Source organism: Theropithecus gelada, chromosome 2, assembly GCF_003255815.1.
Source record: "Theropithecus gelada isolate Dixy chromosome 2, Tgel_1.0, whole genome shotgun sequence".
Classification (NCBI taxonomy): domain Eukaryota; kingdom Metazoa; phylum Chordata; class Mammalia; order Primates; family Cercopithecidae; genus Theropithecus; species Theropithecus gelada.
The window spans coordinates 172,238,487-172,256,212 of record NC_037669.1 but is presented as its reverse complement, the minus strand read 5'-3'; the positions used below and the strand labels follow the sequence as shown (position 1 = coordinate 172,256,212).

The 17,726-nt window shown below is 38.3% G+C and overlaps 1 protein-coding gene across 2 annotated transcripts in view; it reads left to right on the top strand.

Moving 5' to 3' along the window:
• Positions 1-1,100: 1,100 nt before the first annotated feature.
• The window catches only part of TOP2B (DNA topoisomerase II beta), a 67,722-nt gene continuing 51,096 nt past the window's right edge, over positions 1,101-17,726 (top strand). For both annotated transcript variants that reach the window (XM_025374721.1, XM_025374722.1), the window contains exon 1: positions 1,101-1,805. In XM_025374721.1, coding sequence (XP_025230506.1) covers positions 1,737-1,805 — 69 coding nt within the window. In that variant the 5' untranslated portion in view covers positions 1,101-1,736. The remainder of the gene's footprint in view (positions 1,806-17,726) is intronic.

The window sequence follows — 17,726 nt, the reverse complement described above, 5'->3', positions numbered from 1 at the left end:
GATCGTTGGCTCCTTTTTAGTCTGTCTCACAAGCCAGGTTATAAATGGTTTGAAATCAGGGGCCCTGTTTTTATTTTGAACCCATCGCAGAGCCTGGCACAGCGTGGCAGAGTGTGCGCCCAATAAATACTTGAGTGGAATTACACTGAAAAACAGGAAGAAGTAAAGCCATCTTCCATCTCCAAAGACTGTGGTGTTGCTGTATCGGTAATTTTCATTCTTAGAAAGCTTTAATGTGAATGAAATTATTCCTTACTGTGCATTTGAAAATTCCACTGAAAGCGGTTTTAAAAATTAAGCCTGCCCTCTTAGAGGCAGGGGGCACAGTTCTGGACACATGAGAAAAGTGACAGTGACATCTCCGCATTGTTCAGAGAAGAAAGGTCAACAAAGAGTAGAAATAGAACACTCAACCCACCCTGCATTCATTCCCTAGAACGTTCTCTGTGTGTCCCTTATCATTTAAGCTTTTCATGTGTAGTTTTCTTGAAACTGACTATATCCTCTTTTGGGGTGAGGGGAGGAGAGGGAGGAAGGAGATGGAGAAGGTCTGAGATGATTTTTTTTTGACAGCAGCGTCCACTTAGGCCCTTGGGGAGACCGGGTCACGGGGCCTCCTTGCACCAGTGGTCTACAACGTCTTGCCTGCGGTTTACAACCGCTCTTTAAAAATAATTTCCCTTTGGGACGGCCCCCGGCTGCTTCCTGCCACCCCCACGCCCACTCCCACCCCCGCCCCCATCCTCATCCTTAGAGGCCCCAGGCAAAGAAACGCTTCGGCTTCCCGGTTAGATCTCAGAGTAAACAGCACGCTTGGAGGATTACAATCGACCCGAGGCCAATTCGACCCTTTCCCTTTGCCGCCCTCAATTGACCCTTGACAGCAGCCCCTGCTCTCCCTTCAAATGGAAAACCCACAGACACACACACAAACAAAAACCCCAAGTCTTCCTTTCGGTTGCTACCCGCAATGACGTTTTCCCCTCGGGTCCCGCCCCTCCAGGGGGCTTGGAATTTTGGGATTGGTCGAGAGGCTGTGGCGACAAGGCCCCGATTGGACGGCATGGCGCTGACTGACAGCGGGGGCGGCCGCCGCGCCCTCCCTCTCTCCCCGGTGTGCAAATGTGTGTGTGCGGTGTTATGCCGGACAAGAGGGAGGTGACCGTGGCGGCGGCGGCGGCTCTGTTTATTGTCCCTCTCGGTGTGTGTGTGTGAGGAAACCGGGGCTGCAGGGAGGCTAAGGTGGCCTTTGAAACAGCGGCGGCGACCGAGACGACTACTCTGGCGACTCGAGCGGCTGGCCTTCGCGGAGTGTGAGAAGGACAAGGCACCTCTGCGTCCTCGCCACGTCCGAGCGCCTCCGGCTCCCCGGCCGCCCTCGCGGCTCGCACGCCTGGGCTTCAGCCCGGCCTGCAGCGGCGCCCGCGGGCGGGCGAGAAGGCAGCGCCGCCGCTCGGCGGTCGCCGGTCGCTCCCTGCTTTCTCTTCCCCAGCCGCCACGCTAGGCCCGGGCGACGCGGACGCCGCGCCTCGAGTTTGAGGGCAGCCGGCGGCGCGGCCTCCTCAGCGGGCTCGGCTGGACGTCCGCTCCGGGTCTTCGCGATGGGGCGCGGGGGTCGGCGCGGCTAGGAGTGCGGCGAGTGGAGCGGTGGGTGCGGAGCGGCGGGGCCTAGCGGCCCGCAGGGAGGCGGGAGCGGCGGCTGCGGCCTCGGGGCCTGTGAGCTGGAGGCACTCGCCATGGCCAAGTCGGGTGGCTGCGGCGCGGGAGCCGGCGTGGGCGGCGGCAACGGTGCACTGACCTGGGTGGTAAGTGACGGGTCCCCTGGATGGGCGGCTGCATTGTTCCGGGCTCGCGGCGGGGGCGGAATTCCGCGGGTCCGAACGGGCGGGGGAGGGGAAAGGGAGGGAAATCCCATCTGCGGAACGGGCGCTCCATCGGGGCCTGTGCTTGCAGAATCCTCCAGCCGGCTCCCCGCGCCTTTTCTTTCTTTTTTCTCTGTGCCTCTCTGGAAGCCCTGACTGCCAGAGCGTAATGTGTACTTGAAACTCTGGGGGGACAAAATCGCGAACGTAACATACAGCCCCCGCTTCCTCTCTTTTCCTTTTGACCAGACTCTTCCGGGACAGCCGGGCCTGAAATGGTGGGGAAGGTGATAATGCAAGTGTGTCTGTGTGGGGCAGCATTTTCTCCAAATGTAGTTTAAGAAAACCCTGGGAAAAGGGGTGTGTGTGTATTTTAAATGCAGCCCTTTCTGGGGCTTTAATCTCTCAAAAGAAGAATGCACTGGGGCTTCTACAGCAACTTGCACTTCGATTTGGAAAGTCTCATTCAGTTGAGAGCGCAGTTGGGATGACTTTCACAGCAGTTAATACTGTAGGTCTTCACTCTGTCAGGGTGAGATTATTAAAAGAAGTGCTTGCCTACGTCAGCATCGCAGGTGTAACGGGGTGGGGGCTGAATGGGTGTCCCGGAGAGGTAACTGAAGTGCTTAGTCTTGGAGTTAAAGGATTTCGACGCTCAGTTCCTGCTGGGAAGTAGAAGTAGCTGCAGCGGAAGGAGGAAGGGAGACCGGATTCCCACGACAGATCGATAATTCACCGGCGTTTCACTTGCTCAGCGTGGAGTTCAGACCAGGGTCATTTCCTATACAGAAAATCTAGGTATTTCGGAGAAAAGTAAAAAATGTTACATTTTTCTGGACTTTTGACGGTCTGTTCCCCCTTTCGTGTTTTAAATACCTCAAGGAAGCTTTCATATAGGCATTTTTGTTACTTAATTCATTTTCTCTTTGTTTGGGTGAGGTTTAGGTGAGTTGAGTAGCACTTTGTGCTATATTGATAACTGCTTCTTATAAAAAGGGTGTTAGTGACAGCAGCAAAACATTTTCATCACTTATGTTTGCGTGCCAGAGTACATTGCAAAATAACTTGCCAGGCTTTTATTGTTGCAATTCTCTGAATGTTGTATATTACTCCAGTTATGTAGAATGAAAGTATGAAGGGACTAGAGCCAGGAGAGAAAATGTCAGATACTAAGTGGTCCATGTGGACTTGCAGTAAGAGGGTATGTGAGAGGAAGGAGGAGATGGACAGATACATGCAAAAGAATGACTTTCAGAATTAATGGCTTTTACCTGTCACTAAAATCAGACATCGGAGAACTGACTGAGACAGCCAAATGGTATTGTAAGTTCTCATTCACTACTTGGAAGTGTTGAGGCCTGATCGGTGTTTGTTCTGAAGACCTCTGGTTCTATAACAGTAAACGTTTTGCTCCATAGTAGATTGTTGGCTTTAACATTTGATAGCAGTACTTTAATTTCCTGTTGTATAATTTTGTAGATAATTAAATAACAATTTATTTCTTTCAAGCTCCATAGGAAACTCATTGCTAATAAATTTAGCAAAACTTGGAGGATCTCATTCAACATAGAAAAATCCATTTGAAACTGAAATTGACTTATTGATTAAAGGAATTTTCATTATAAAGTGGATTATGGAAAATATGGGAAATGCAGTAAAATAAAGAGAAGTGAAGATCACTTAGTCTTTTATTTATAGAGTATATCTTAAGGAATTAGAAGTTTATTAAAAAGATAATCACTCCTATAAATCTTCTTTAAGAGTTGATGCTTACTCTAAATTTCAGTTAGGTTATATGAGCATCTTTATGTCCATAATATACATGATTGATCATAGACTGATTTGATTTTATGGGAGGCAATATAGTGAGGTAGTTATGGGCTTTGACATCAGGCTGATGTAGGTTCAGATACTGTCTCTCCAACACATTTAGTTGGACTTTTCCCAAGGAACTTTACCTTTCTAAGCCTGTTTTTTTTAATCTGTCAAATAAGGTTGCATTGAGAATGAAATGAGATAACGTATGTAGCACAGTGCTGGGCTTAATGAATGTTGTTATTGGTGAACTTCAAGAAATGCACACTCAAATAATAATTGCAGTTGATTTTACATAAAATATCTTTTAGCTAGGGTAAAAGCAAATTAATTTTTCCTGTGCACGAATTGGGGCTTTATTGCAGTGGTCATCTATTTTGAGAAAGGTAACTTCGTCTGCTTTATTGAAGCTAGTGTTATGTTGCCACCTGCTTGTGGATAACAGGAAGAAATAAAAATAGAATTAGCCCCTGATTTCTTTCTTCTGGGTGGAGGGTTGTATGCCATGTGTTGCTGATATTAACTGCTGTTGGGATGCATGCCAGCATGTGTTGTTAATGTTGTCATTGCTTGAAAATTTACCTTTCAATATCTGAAACCACAAAGCCAAGTGGTTTTAGGACTGGCATTAATTTCTTTTAATAATTCATTTAGGCCGGGCGCGGTGGCTCAAGCCTGTAATCCCAGCACTTTGGGAGGCCGAGACGGGCGGATCACGAGGTCAGGAGATCGAGACCATCCTGGCTAACACGGTGAAACCCCGTCTCTATTAAGAAATACAAAAAACTAGCCGGGCGAGGTGGCGGGCGCCTGTAGTCCCAGCTACTCGGGAGGCTGAAGCCGGAGAATGGCGTGAACCCGGGAGGCGGAGCTTGCAGTGAGCTGAGATCCGGCCACTGCAGTCCAGCCTGGGTGACAGAGCGAGACTCCGTCTCAAAAAAAAAAAAATAATTCATTTGGTTTGTGTTTAATTTGTAGTAGTATCTCAACCAGAATTTTTTATAATTAAAAAAAGTAAAAAATACAAACATGGCAAAGTTATTTTGATTTAAAATGTATAGCAGTTACAAAGGCTTCTCTTAAGCCAGCAGGGTTTTTTGAATTAATTCTTTGTAAAGCTTTGATTACTAGACAGTAATAGTCTGGTTCATTCTGTCAGTCTTGTATCATAATTGATTGTAGCAAATACATTTGTGGAAATATTAGAATATAGTTATATGACTTGATCCTTTTCCCAACAATATTCTAACTTGGTAGATTAAAAAAAAATTGTAATGGAAAATGTTAAGCATCTCAAAAAGTGGTAACCAGAATAGTATAACAGGCTTCCTTCTATTTAGCCTTAAGCTTCAGTAATTATCAACCTGCTGGGTGCGGTGGCTCACGCCTGTAATCCCAGAACTTTGGGAGGCCGAGGCAAGCAGATCACCTGAGGTCAGAAGTTCAAGACCAGCCTGACCCACATGGAAAAACCCTGTCTCTACTAAAAATACAAAATTAGCCGGGCTGGTTGTGCATGCCTGTAATCCCAGCCACTCGGGAGGCTGAGGCAGGAGAATCGCTTGAACCTGGGAGGCGGAGGTTGCAGTGAGCTGAGCTCATGTCATTGCACTCGAGCCTGGGCATCAAGAGCGAAACTCTTGTCTCATAAAAAAAAAGAAAAAAAAAATTGTCAATCTAAGACCACCCACTTTATCCCTTCTCATTCTTTTGAAGCAGAGCAAATCCTAGAATGTTACCACTTTCTCTGTAAATATTTCAGTATTTATCTCTAACAGTTAAGTCTCTTTTTGAAAAACTGTAGAGCCACAAATATTGTAGTTTTCTCAAAAGTAAAATTTTTTTGAAATACGTAACTTATATTTTTTGGACTGTGAATATCTCTAATTAAACATGACTATGTATTTAAATATTGTTTAAAGATTTGTTTTAAGAACCTTGCTTTAGTGGTTGTCTAAATTGCTGAGCTTTTCATAAACTATGTGCCCTTTCCAATGAAATTTATTTATTACAGTCTCCATAGTTAGATTTATCTCTTCACTGTCCCCTGTACAAGTTATGCTGGTTTTTGTCACTTTGTCTTTACATATTTACCTTCCATCCAGAATTACTCTTTCACTTCTCTTTACTAGTCTCAATCTTAACTGCTCTTCAGGGCTAGCTCAGAGCCTCATCACATTATTATTTTCCAGTTTATACTCATCTTTTTCTTTCATTGAATGTTTGTTACTCTCATGAATCATAAAACAGAAGTCTTTATTTTTTATGTAACTTTCATGCATGATAACTTTGCCTTAACAATATTACAAACTTCTGAAGTTAAGAGAGCATGTATTTTCCTTGTTTATATCCTTTATAGTGTTGAACAAAGATCTGGATACATAATCCAGTCTCAGTTATTAACAAATTGGATAACTGACATACTGACTTCCTAAAAAGTCTTCTGTCATTAGTAGAACAAGTGTTTAAGTAGCAGTGTTTTTTAGATACATTCTCAAGTGCATGATATAGCAGTATTTAGGCACTTTTTAAATAAACTTAATTTTTCTGAATAGAAGTATGTTCACCTGTAATCCCAGATTTGTTGTTTAGATGGTGGCAACAATTGCATTTGACTGAGTATACTTTAAAAAATAAACTTCTTGAATTTTTAAAAATATTAACACATATGGAACCCCATTTTAATGAAAAGTTGAAGTAGCTATAGTTGTTCCTATTTGCAGAGAAGAAAACAGGTTTAGAGATTAGGTAACAAATTCTTAGGCACATGGTTAAGGCTCAGGTGGAATTTAAACCAGACTCAGTGTTCTTAACATTTACATAGCCTTCAACTTTAAAAGCATTGAAAGACAAAACAACATATCTTATAGTCTGATATGACAGAATAAGGAGACATCTGGGATATACCTATCTTTTTACTTTTACTTACATACAAAAAGTTAAGGAGTATATTTCCTTTTTCAGAATATGCGTATCTAGTATAGCATAATGCTAAGAGTATGGGCTGTGAAATCAGATCATCTAGTTTCATAATTCACCTTTTTCAAGTACTAGTTTTGTTAGCTTTGGGAAAACACTTATCCCGACCTTAGTTATCTCATATCTGTACAAAGGGAATTATAACAGTGTCTATTTCATGGAGATACTGTATAAAGATTAATTAAGATTATCGTAGTGCTTGGCACATAGTAGCTCCCAGATGGGTTCACACATACATTCTCCCTTCTTTTTTAATCCAGTGATAAGTATTTTCATTCCCTTTATTATAAAGAAAGCCTATTTATTTTCATAGCAGAAGTCTAAGCATTTGTTACTGTCTTAAGTATCTCTTATCTCTTCCTTGCCCCTTTGTTTAGAAGGGTATTTCTGAAGGAGCATAAGACGGGGGACAATTTGTTGCTTTTTGCTTCATTAATGGTGGGTAGATAACATGGTCTTTCCATTTACATGTAGGTGAAATATGGTTAGAATGAACATCATGGGATGGCAGCCTTGAGGGAGAAAAGAGAGAGGGGATGTTATAAAAGGTTAGTGTTAAGTCTGAGGGGATTGTACAGAAGAAGGTAAAAGAAGGGGCTTGTTGCTAGGCTGCCAGCCCCCACTTCCACTCTTGTTGGCCTGGTGATGGAGAGCTTTCCGTGTCGATTATGTGAATGAGTGGCTCAGTTCTTTTTTAGTACCAACTGGCAAACCATCTCCTTTACCCTCTTTGTCAGCAATTCATTCTCCCTCAGAAAAACAGAAACTGTAGGTGCTCTGCCAAATTGCTATATTTCAGGTGACAACTCTGTCCATTGAAGAATCGTTTGTTTTGCAGAATGATCTTGGTGTATAGTCGTTCTGAAAACTAGGAAGTTTTACTGCAATGTTTTCCATTTTCTTCTGATGATTGAGAAATGTTCTTGAAAAAGATCAAATCTTTGATTAGTATTAAATCTGTATTTTTATTAGGCATTAGCAATATTGCAAAAGTGCTGAAAGGTAGGTTAATATTTAAAATATATAGTCTGTATATTTGTTTTGATATTTTTGTTACAATTTTAAATTTTCCCCAAATGCTTTGTTTAATTTGGCAGCTGACTTTTGAAATTCAGAAAACGTCAATAATGTTATCATAGTTATAAATGAAAAAGAATAGAATTAAAACAACTTTTAGATATGTGTAGGAAATTTATCTTAATATGGTGATTATTTTACATTTTTATTCTCTTTATGAGAATGAAAATGTAGCCTTGATTTTTTAGATTCCAATGTAATTGGATGCTGGCATTATTTATTACTATAAGTAGTTTGGTAATTTGTTCACATAAATTAAGGCAGGGAAATAAATTACAAATAAACTTAAATAACAAGTTTTCAATTGTTTTATTTAGTCTCAATGCAAATTTATTCAAAATGCTCTTGGTAAATTATTATTCTTATTATTGTTTTTCTTTTTTTGAGATGGAGTCTAGCTCTGTCGCCCAGGCTGGAGTGCAGGGGCACTGTCTTTGCTCACTGCAAGCTCCACCTCCCGGGTTCACGCCATTCTCCTGCCTCAGCCTCCTGAGTAGCTGGGACTACAGACGCCTGCCACCATGCCTGGCTAATTTTTTGTATTTTTTAGTAGAGACGAGGTTTCTCCGTGATAGCCAGGATGGTCTCCATCTCCTGACCTCGTGATCTGCCTGCCTCGGCCTCCCAAAATGCTGGGATTACAGGGGTGATCCAGTGTGCCCGGCCAGTAAATTATTATTTTTAAAGGCATGTTGTCAATTTTTATTCAATGTGGAGTACTGGGAGCAATTGCTATAGAACATGATATCTTGTTACTATGAACATAAAAGAATAAGAAAAGGTAAAATCAAAAGACTCTGCTGGGTCTAAAGTGAGCATAATTCTGTTAACCTACTTGTGTCAAATATACATCACTCTCTTTTATCATCTGTGGAGTTGAGGTGCTTTTACAAACATGCAGATATGAGTTTGCTAGTTTGTGGTGGATCAAGGCAATTTCCTGTTCTCTTTTCTGAATATTGTCAGCAAAAGTGTTAAAACTGAAGAGCTACCCAGGGGTGACTTGTTTTTTAAGAGATAGAGATAGTGATGATAACAGCAAGGGAGAAGGTGCAGAATAGGTTTCTCATTTAGCTTCTCTCTTCTAAGGCCAAAGGTGGTTTGTATTAAATATGCATACCTGTTCTAGGGATGGGATCATCTTATTAACTGGGTAAGTTGCCCTTGTTCCCCTTACCCTAGATTTTGATTTTTAGTATCCTGGACATTGCTCAGGGGACAACTTTTTGCTGATAAACAGGAGTTGAAAGAGACTATTATTTCTGGTTTCTGTTGTAAAAACTTATGAAAGTCTCAGGGGAGAACCACCTGTATTTGCCACTAGTGAGCCAGTGAGCAATGTAAATTACCATTTGTTGAGAATGGGAACATAAAAGACAAATTGAATTCTAGTGTTAGTTTCTACTTTCTACTCTGCCAAGGCTGCCAATCTTATTTGTGTATTTTGATTTTGTTTTTGCATAGCCTCTAGTGAGAAAGTTGGGGTTGCAGAAGTAATAAGTAGGTATAAACATTGCCTCTAGGAAAAGAAACCTTCAGTTGTATTCTAGCTTAATTATGTTTTCACATGTATGGGTTAATAAGCCTTTAACATATTTGTTTATGCATTCATTGTAGGAAATTAGAAAACGTGTAAAAAAGATAAAAATGGCATGTATTTCTACTCTATAGATAATTTTTATTGATACTCTGTTGGGCGTATTTCACATTTTTTTCCTACGCATGCATATATTATGCATAATTTTTTTCTGACAAAAATGGGCTCATGTTTTATATATACTCTTTTATAGTGTTCACTAAACAATGCCATTTTGATAAACGAATTTAAAAATACTTATCTTTACTAATATAAATTTTCTATAAAAGAGCAATAAAAGATTAACACAAATTATTTTTAGTATAGTAATTATAAACTTATTTACTCATTGAAACGTCCAAGTTTAAGGGTTTGTATTAAGGGTTTTTGTTTTTTATTTATTTGTTTATTTTTCTGATGGAGGCTTGCTATCACTCAGGCTGGTCTCAAATTCTTGGGCTCAGGGGATTGATCCTCGGTTTCAGACTCCAGAGTATCTGGGACTACAGGTATTTGGCACCATGCCCTATGTCAGATTTCATAAGTTGTTTGATACTGTAATTGGGAGTAGATTTGAAATATCTGCAAATGATTTCCATTGTATTCTATAAATAATATGTATCCTTTAATGCTTTTCCTGACTTTAAATAGAATAGTATCTCTTTTTCTTTCCTCAATACTTGTTATATGATATTTAGAAAAAAATACATTGTCACACATTCATCACACTCATTTTACAGTATTTCTATGTTCTTCCTAGAGAAAATTATTAATAGTATTAGACAAAGTCAGCTACATTTCACATATTCAATTTTTTTGTTGTAAAAAACATATAACATTAAATTTACTATCTTAGCTATTAAGTGTAGAGTTCACTAGTGTTAAATATATTCACATTGTTAAGCAACAGATCTCTAGAAGTATTTCATTTTCCAAAACAAACTATATCTACTAAACACTAATTCCCACTCCCCCCAGCCCTTGGTTAACCACTGTTTCTATGATTTTGATTACTGTAGATACTTTATATGATTGTAATCATACAATATTTGTTCTTTGTGACTGGCTTATTTTGTTGTTTAGCATAATATCCTTGAGGTTCATCCATTTTATAGCACATGACAGGATTTCCGTGTTTTTTGAGGCTGCGTAATACTCCATTGTATCTATATACCACATTTAAAAAATCCATTCATACATCAGTGGACATTTGGGTTGCCTTGCCTCTCGGCTATTATGAATAATACCCATGATGAACATGGGTGTGCAAATATCTCTTTGAGATTTTGCTTTGAATTCTTTTGGATATATACCCAAAAGTGGGATTGCTGGATCATATAGTAATTCTATTTTTGATTTCTTGAGGAACCTCCATACTATTTCCATAATGGTTATAGCATTTTTCTAGGATTTTATATTCTCACCAACAGTGTAGAAATGTACCAGTTTCTCCACATCCTTACCAACACTTATTTTCTGATGGCTGTCTTAATAGGTGTGAGGTGATACCTTATTGTGGTTTTGATTTGCATTTCTCTTATTAGGAATGTTGATTATCTTTTCATATGCTGTTGACCATTTGCAAGTCTTATTTGGAGAATTGTCTATTGAAATCCTTTATCCATTTGAATGGGGTTATTTTGTTATTGTTGTTGAGTTATAGAAGCTCCTTATCTAGTTTGGATATTAACCCTTTATGGTTTACAGATATTTTCTCGATTCCATATGTTGCCTTTTCACTCTGTCAGTTGTTTTCTTTGGTGCACAGAAATTTTTAAGTTTGATGTCCTGTTCATCTATTTTTGCTTTTGTTGTCTGTGCTTTTGGTGCCATATCCATGAAAGCATTGCCAAATCCAATGTCTCAAAGCTTTTCCTTTATGTTTCCTTCTAGGAGTTTTATAGTTTTAGGTATTACTTTTAGGTCTTTAATCTATGTTAATTTTTGTATGTGGCATGAGAGTTCAACTTCATTCTTTTTGCTTGTTATCTAGTTTTCCCAGCACCATTTGTTGAAGAGACTGTCCTTTCCCCAATGTGTAGTCTTGGCATTCTTGTGAAAAATCATTTGGCCTTTTATGTAAGGGTTTATTTCTGTCTATATGCCAGTGCCACACTGTTTTAGATTTCTGTTGTTCTGTAGTAAAATCAGGTTTTCAAATCAGGAGGTGTGAGGCCTTTAGCTTTATTCTTCTGATTAAAGACTGATTTAGCTGTATGGATCCTCTTGAGATTCCATATGAATTTTAGAATTTTTCTTTTTTTGTATTTCTGCAAAAAATACCATTGGGATTTTGGTAGGAATGGCATTGAATCTGTAGATCACTTTGGATAGTTTGGACATTTTAACAATATTTTAAGTTTTTCAAATCATGAGAATGGAATGCCCTTCCATTTATTGGTATCTTTTTTTCATTTCTTTTAACAGTGTTTTGTATTTTGTTGTTATTCTCACCTCCTTGGTTAAGTTTACTCTGTGGTAGTTTATCCTTTTTGAGGCTATAGTAAATGGGATTGTTTTCATAATTTCCTTTTTTGATTGGTCATGGTTACTGCATGAAAACATAACTAATTTTTGTATCCTGCAACTTGCTGAAATCATTTATTAGTTGTAATAGTTTTTCTGTGGAATCTTTTGGGTTATCTACTATAAGATTATGCCATTTTTGAGCATAATTCTACTTCTTTTCTAATTTGTATGCCTTTTATTTCCTTTTCTTGTCTTAATTGCTCTGACTAGGACCTCTAATACTATCTTGAATATTGGCAAGCTTGAGCATCCTTGCCTTGTTCCTCCTGATCTTAGAGGAAAAGTTTTTAGTCTTTCACCAGTATGTGTGCTATTAGCTGTTGGCTTTTTGTGTATCGCTTTTATTATATTGAGGTGTTTTCTATTTCTAGTTTGTTATGTGTTTTTATCAGGAAAGTATATTGAATTTCGTCAGATGCTTTTTGTGCATCAGTTGAGATGATAATGTGGTTTTTGCCCTTCATTTTGTTAATATGGTATAGTACAATGATTCGTTTTTATATTTGGAAACACTGTTGCATTTCAAGTATAAATCCTATTTGCTTATTGTGTGTAATCCTTTTAATGTGCTGTTGGGTCAGGCATGGTGGCTCATGCCTGTAATCCCAGCACTTTGGGAGGCCAGTGCAGGAGAATCGCTTGAGGCCAGGAGTTTAAGACCATCCTGGGCAATATGGTAAAACCTTGTCTCCAGAAAAAATTCTAAAATTAGCCAAGTGTGGTGGCGCACAGTTGTAGTACTAGCTGCTTGGGGCAGGGGTTGTGAGGTATTGAGGAGGAGGGTGGGTGTGCTGAGGTGGGAGAATCACTTGAGCCTGGGAGGTTGAGGCTGCAGTGAGCCATCATCATGCCACTGCACTCCAGCCTGTGCAACAAAATGAGACCCTCTCTTAAAAAAAAAGTGCTATTGTATTGAGTTTGCTAGTATTTTGGGGGAGATTTTTGCATCAGTCTTCGTCAGGGGTATTGTTCCGTAGTCCTCTTGTTCTGTCTTCTAGTTTTTATATCAGAGAAATGCTGGCTTCATAGAATGATTCTGGAAGTGTTCTCTGCCCTTCATTTTTTTAGTAAGAGTTTCAAGAGTTAATTCTTTGATTATTTGGTAGAATTTTCAAGTGAAGCCATCTGGTCCTGGGATTTTCTTTGTTGGGAAGTTTTTGATTACTGCTTCATATCCTTATTTGTTATAGGGCTGTTCAGATTATTTACTCATGATTCAATCTTGGTAGATTATATGTTTGGAATGTATTCATTTCTTCTAGATTATCTAATCTGTTGCCATATATGTGTTCATGTACTCATGATTCAATCTTGCTAGATTATATGTTTGGAATGTATTCATTTCTTCTAGATTATCTAATCTGTTGCCATATATGTGTTCATGTAAGTCTTTTATAATCTTTTTTATTTCTGTGACATCAATTATGATGTCCCCTTTCATTTTTGATTTAGTTATTTGATTATCTCTTTTTTTCTTACATAATCTAGCTAAGGGTTTGTCAGTTTTGTTAATTTTTTCAAAAAACAAACTCTTGGTTTCATTGATTTTTTTTTTCTCATTGTTTTTCTATTCTCTATTTTATTTATCTTTGTTTTAAACTTTATTTGCCTTCATTAATTTGGTTTAGTTTCTCTTTTCCTAGTTCTTTGAAAGGGTCTAAAGTTAGGTTGTTAATTCGAGATCTTTATTGTTAATGTTAAGTGTAATGCTGTTTTAGCCGCATTACATAAATATTGGTGTATTGTGTTTTTGTTTTCATTTGTCTCCTGATATTTTCTAAATTCCCTTGTGATTTCATCTTTGACCCATTGGTTGTGTAAGAGTGAGTTGTTTAACTTCCACTTTTTTGTGGATTTTACTGTTTTCCTTCTACTGTTGATTTCTAGTTTAGTGCCATTGTTGATAGAAAATACACCTTACATGATTACAGTCTTCTTAAGTTTGTTAAGACTTGTTTTGTCACGTAACGTGGTCTATGTTGGAGAATGTTCCATGTGCAATTGAAAAGAATGTGTATTCTGCTGTTGTTCATTGGTATGTCTGTTAGGTCCAATTGGTCTATAGTGTTGTTCAAGTTCTTTGCGTCCTTATTGATCTTCTGTGTGGTTGTTCTATCCATAACCGAAAGTGGGCTAGTGAAGTCTCCTACTATTATTGTGTTGTTCTCTCTCCCCCTTCACTTCTGTCAGTGTTTGCTCATAAATTTGGGAACTGTAATGTTAGATGCATATCTTACTGGTGAATTGACCCTTTTATCATTATATAATGTCCTATTCTGTCTCTTGTGACAGTTTTTGTCTTAAAGTCTATGTTGTCTGATATAAGTACAGCCACTCTCTTCAGATTCCAGTTTTATGGAATATCTTTTTCCATCCTTTATTTGTAGGCTTTGTGCATCTTTGGATCTGAAGCAGGTGTCTTGTAGACAACCTATAGTTGGATCTTATTTTTTTATTCCATTGGCTAATCTATGTGTTTTATTTGGGGCACTTAACCTTTTTTTTTTTCTAGATGGAATCTCCCTCTGTTGTCCAGGCTGGAGTACAGTGGCACAATCTTGGCTCACTGCAACCTCTGCTTCAGGTTCAAGTGATTCTTCTGCCTCAGCCTCCCGAGTAGCTGGGATTACAGGTGCCTGCCACCACAACTGGCTAATTTTTGTATTTTTAGTAGAGATAGTGTTTTACCATATTGGCCATGCTGGTCTCTAACTCCTGACCTCAAGTGATCTGCCCACCTTGGTCTCCCAAAGTGCTGGAATTACAGATGTGAGCCACCATACCTGGCCCAATTCACATTTGAAATAATTATTGACATGGACTCATTATTGCCATTTTGATTATTGTTTTTGTATGTCTTATAGCTTTTTTGTCCATCTTTCCTCCCTTGCTGCCTTCTTTTGTGTTTCATTGATTTTTTTTTTTTTAGTGACATGTTTTGATTTTCTTCTAATTTCTCTTTGTGTGTGTTCTACAGATATTTTCCCTGACTTTACCTTGCAATTTACATAACATATCTTCAAGTGATAAAACTAGATTTTAAATTAGTAACTTCAATTACGTATGAAAAGTCTTCCTTTTTTCACCTCTGCCCTCCCCTGCTTTGTTTTTGATGACACTTTACCTCTTTTTATATTGTGTATATTTTAACACCGATGTATAATTATTTTTTATGCTTTAAAAATTCTATACCATATTTAAGTGATCTGTATTACTGCATTACAATACTAGAAGATGTCATATTTGTTTATATACAAATAGTCTTCAAAAAGTTCATGGAAAATGTGTATTATGAGAAAATTATGCATGGATTTCAAAATTTTTTTGTATCAAAATAAACTTCTACTAACTTGTTATAACATTTCTGAACAAAATCTAGTTTGAGGTACTAGGAAGGATAAGACATCATTTGGAAAAGAGCCCTTATCAGAGCAATATGAATTATGCTAAAATTGAAGCAAGAACAAACATCAAGTTTACGAAGAAGCTTAGGTGGAAAAATGGTGAAATCATTGATTTACAGTATGTTTACAGAGCCAATGTCTCAAATAAATGAGCAGTTTACAAATGGATAACTTCTTTTAAGAAGAGATGAGATGATGTTAAAGATGAAGCCTGCAGCAGCAGACCATCTGCATCAATTTGTGAGGAAAAGATTAATCGTGTTCATGCCCTTATTGAAGAGGACCAATGATTAACAGCAGAAACAATAGCCAACACCATAGATGTCTTAGTTGGTTCAGCTTCCACAATTCTTTATGAAAAATTAAAGATTCAGACTTTCCACTCAATGGGTGCCAAAACCATTGTGCCTAGATCAGCTGCAGACAAGAGCAAAGTTTTTAATGGAAATTTTAAACAAATGGGATCAAATCCTGACGAATTTCTTCAAAGAATTGTAACAGGAGATGAAACAGGGCTTTACCAGCATAATCCTGAAGACAAAACACAATCAAAGCAATGGCTGTTAAGAGGTGGAAGTGGTCCAATCAAAGCAAAAGAAGACAGGTCAAGAGCAAAGGTCTTGACAACAGTTTTTTAGGATGCTCAAGGCATTTTGCTTGTTGACTTTATGAAGGGCCAAAGAATGATAACATCTGCTTATTATGAGAGTGTTTTGAGAAAGGTAAAGTTTTAGCAGAAAAATCCCCAGGAAAGCTTCACCAAAGTCTTTCTCCATCATGACAGTACGCCTGCTCATTCCTTTCATCAAACAAGAGCAATTTTATGAGATTTTTGTTGATAAATAATTAGGCATCTATCTTATAGTCTTGATTTCGCCCCTTCTGAGTTTTTTTTGTTTGTTTGTTTTGTTTACTAATCTTAAATCTTTAAAAGGCACCTATTTTTTTTTCAGTTGATAATGTGAAAAGACTGCATTGGCATAAATTGCCAAGACCCTTGGTCTTTAGAGATGTGCTAAATGGCTGATATCATCACTTATAAAAGTGTCTTGACCTTTAGGGAGCTTCTGTTGAGAAATAAAATTTATATTTTTTCTTTTTATCTTTTGATTCCATTTTTCCAGGAACTTTTTGAAGTCTCCTTGGACTTTACCAGGGAGTTAAGTATTTTTGTGTTACTGTGTTGCTATTTTTTATCATTTTGCTTTAAGGGACTCCCTTTATCATTTCTTGTTGGGCAAACCTAGTGGTGATGAACTGTCCCAGCATTTGTTTATCTGAGAAAGTCTTAATTTCTACTACATTTTTGAAGGGCACTTTAGCTAGATACAATGTTCTTGGTTGGCAGTGTTTTTTTTTTTTTCTGTTCAGTACTTCAGATATTATTCTTCCAATCCCTTCTACCTTGCAAGGTTTCTGCTGAGAAATTGGCTAGTAATCGAACAGAAGCTCCTTTGTACTTGATGATTCACTTTTTTGTTGCTGCTTTCAAGATTCTCTCTCTGTCTATGACTTTTGTCAGTGTAATTATGATGTGTCTTGGTGTAGTTTTCTTTAGATTTATCCTTGTTGGAGTTCTTTGAGCTTCTTTAATTTGTATGTCCATTTATGTCCTCAGATTTGGAAAGTTTTCAGCTATTATTTCTTCAAATAGGCTCTTTCCCCATTTCTCCCTTTCTTCTCCTTTGAGACTTACATAATGTATATGTTGTTCTGATGATAGTGGCCCATAAGTTCTTTAAGCTCTTTTTGTGTTTATTCATTCCTTTGCCTTTTTTCTCCTTTCCCTTGGCAGTTTTGAAAGTCCTGTCTTCAAATTTGCTGATTTAAAAAAATTCTGCCTACTCAAGTCTACTGTGATATCCCTCTAGTGTATTTTCAATTCATTTACTGTATGCTTCCGTTCCAGAAATAATGTTGGCTACTTCATCATAGTTTTTATCTTTGTTGATTTTTTTTTCTTTTTGTTTATGCATTGTTACACCGAGTTTTTGTTTGTCCATCTGTACTCATTTATTTCATTAAGCATCCTTTGGCAGTTAATTTGAATTCTTTGTATGACTATATTTCCATTTCTTTAGGCTCAATTTGTGGTGATTTACTTATTATTTTTTTGAGACAGGCTCTTGCTCTGTCACCCAGGCTGGAGTACAGTCGTGTGCTGATGGCTTACTGCAGCCTCGACCTTCTGGGCTGAGGCAATCCTCCTGTTGCAGCCTCCCAAGTAGCTGGGACTACAAGTGTGCACTACCACACCTGGCTAATTTTTTTTGTTTTGTTTTGTTTTGGTAGAGAGATTTGGCCATGTTACTCAGACTGGTTCTGAGCTCTGGGCCCAAGGGATCTGCCTGCATCAGCCTCCCAAAGTGCTAGGATTACAGGTGTGAGCCACTGCGCCTGGCTGCAATTTAATTTTTTACATTGAATCGGCCATATTTCCTTGTTTCTTTGTATTGTTATTTTCTGTTAGGGCTTTGGCATTTG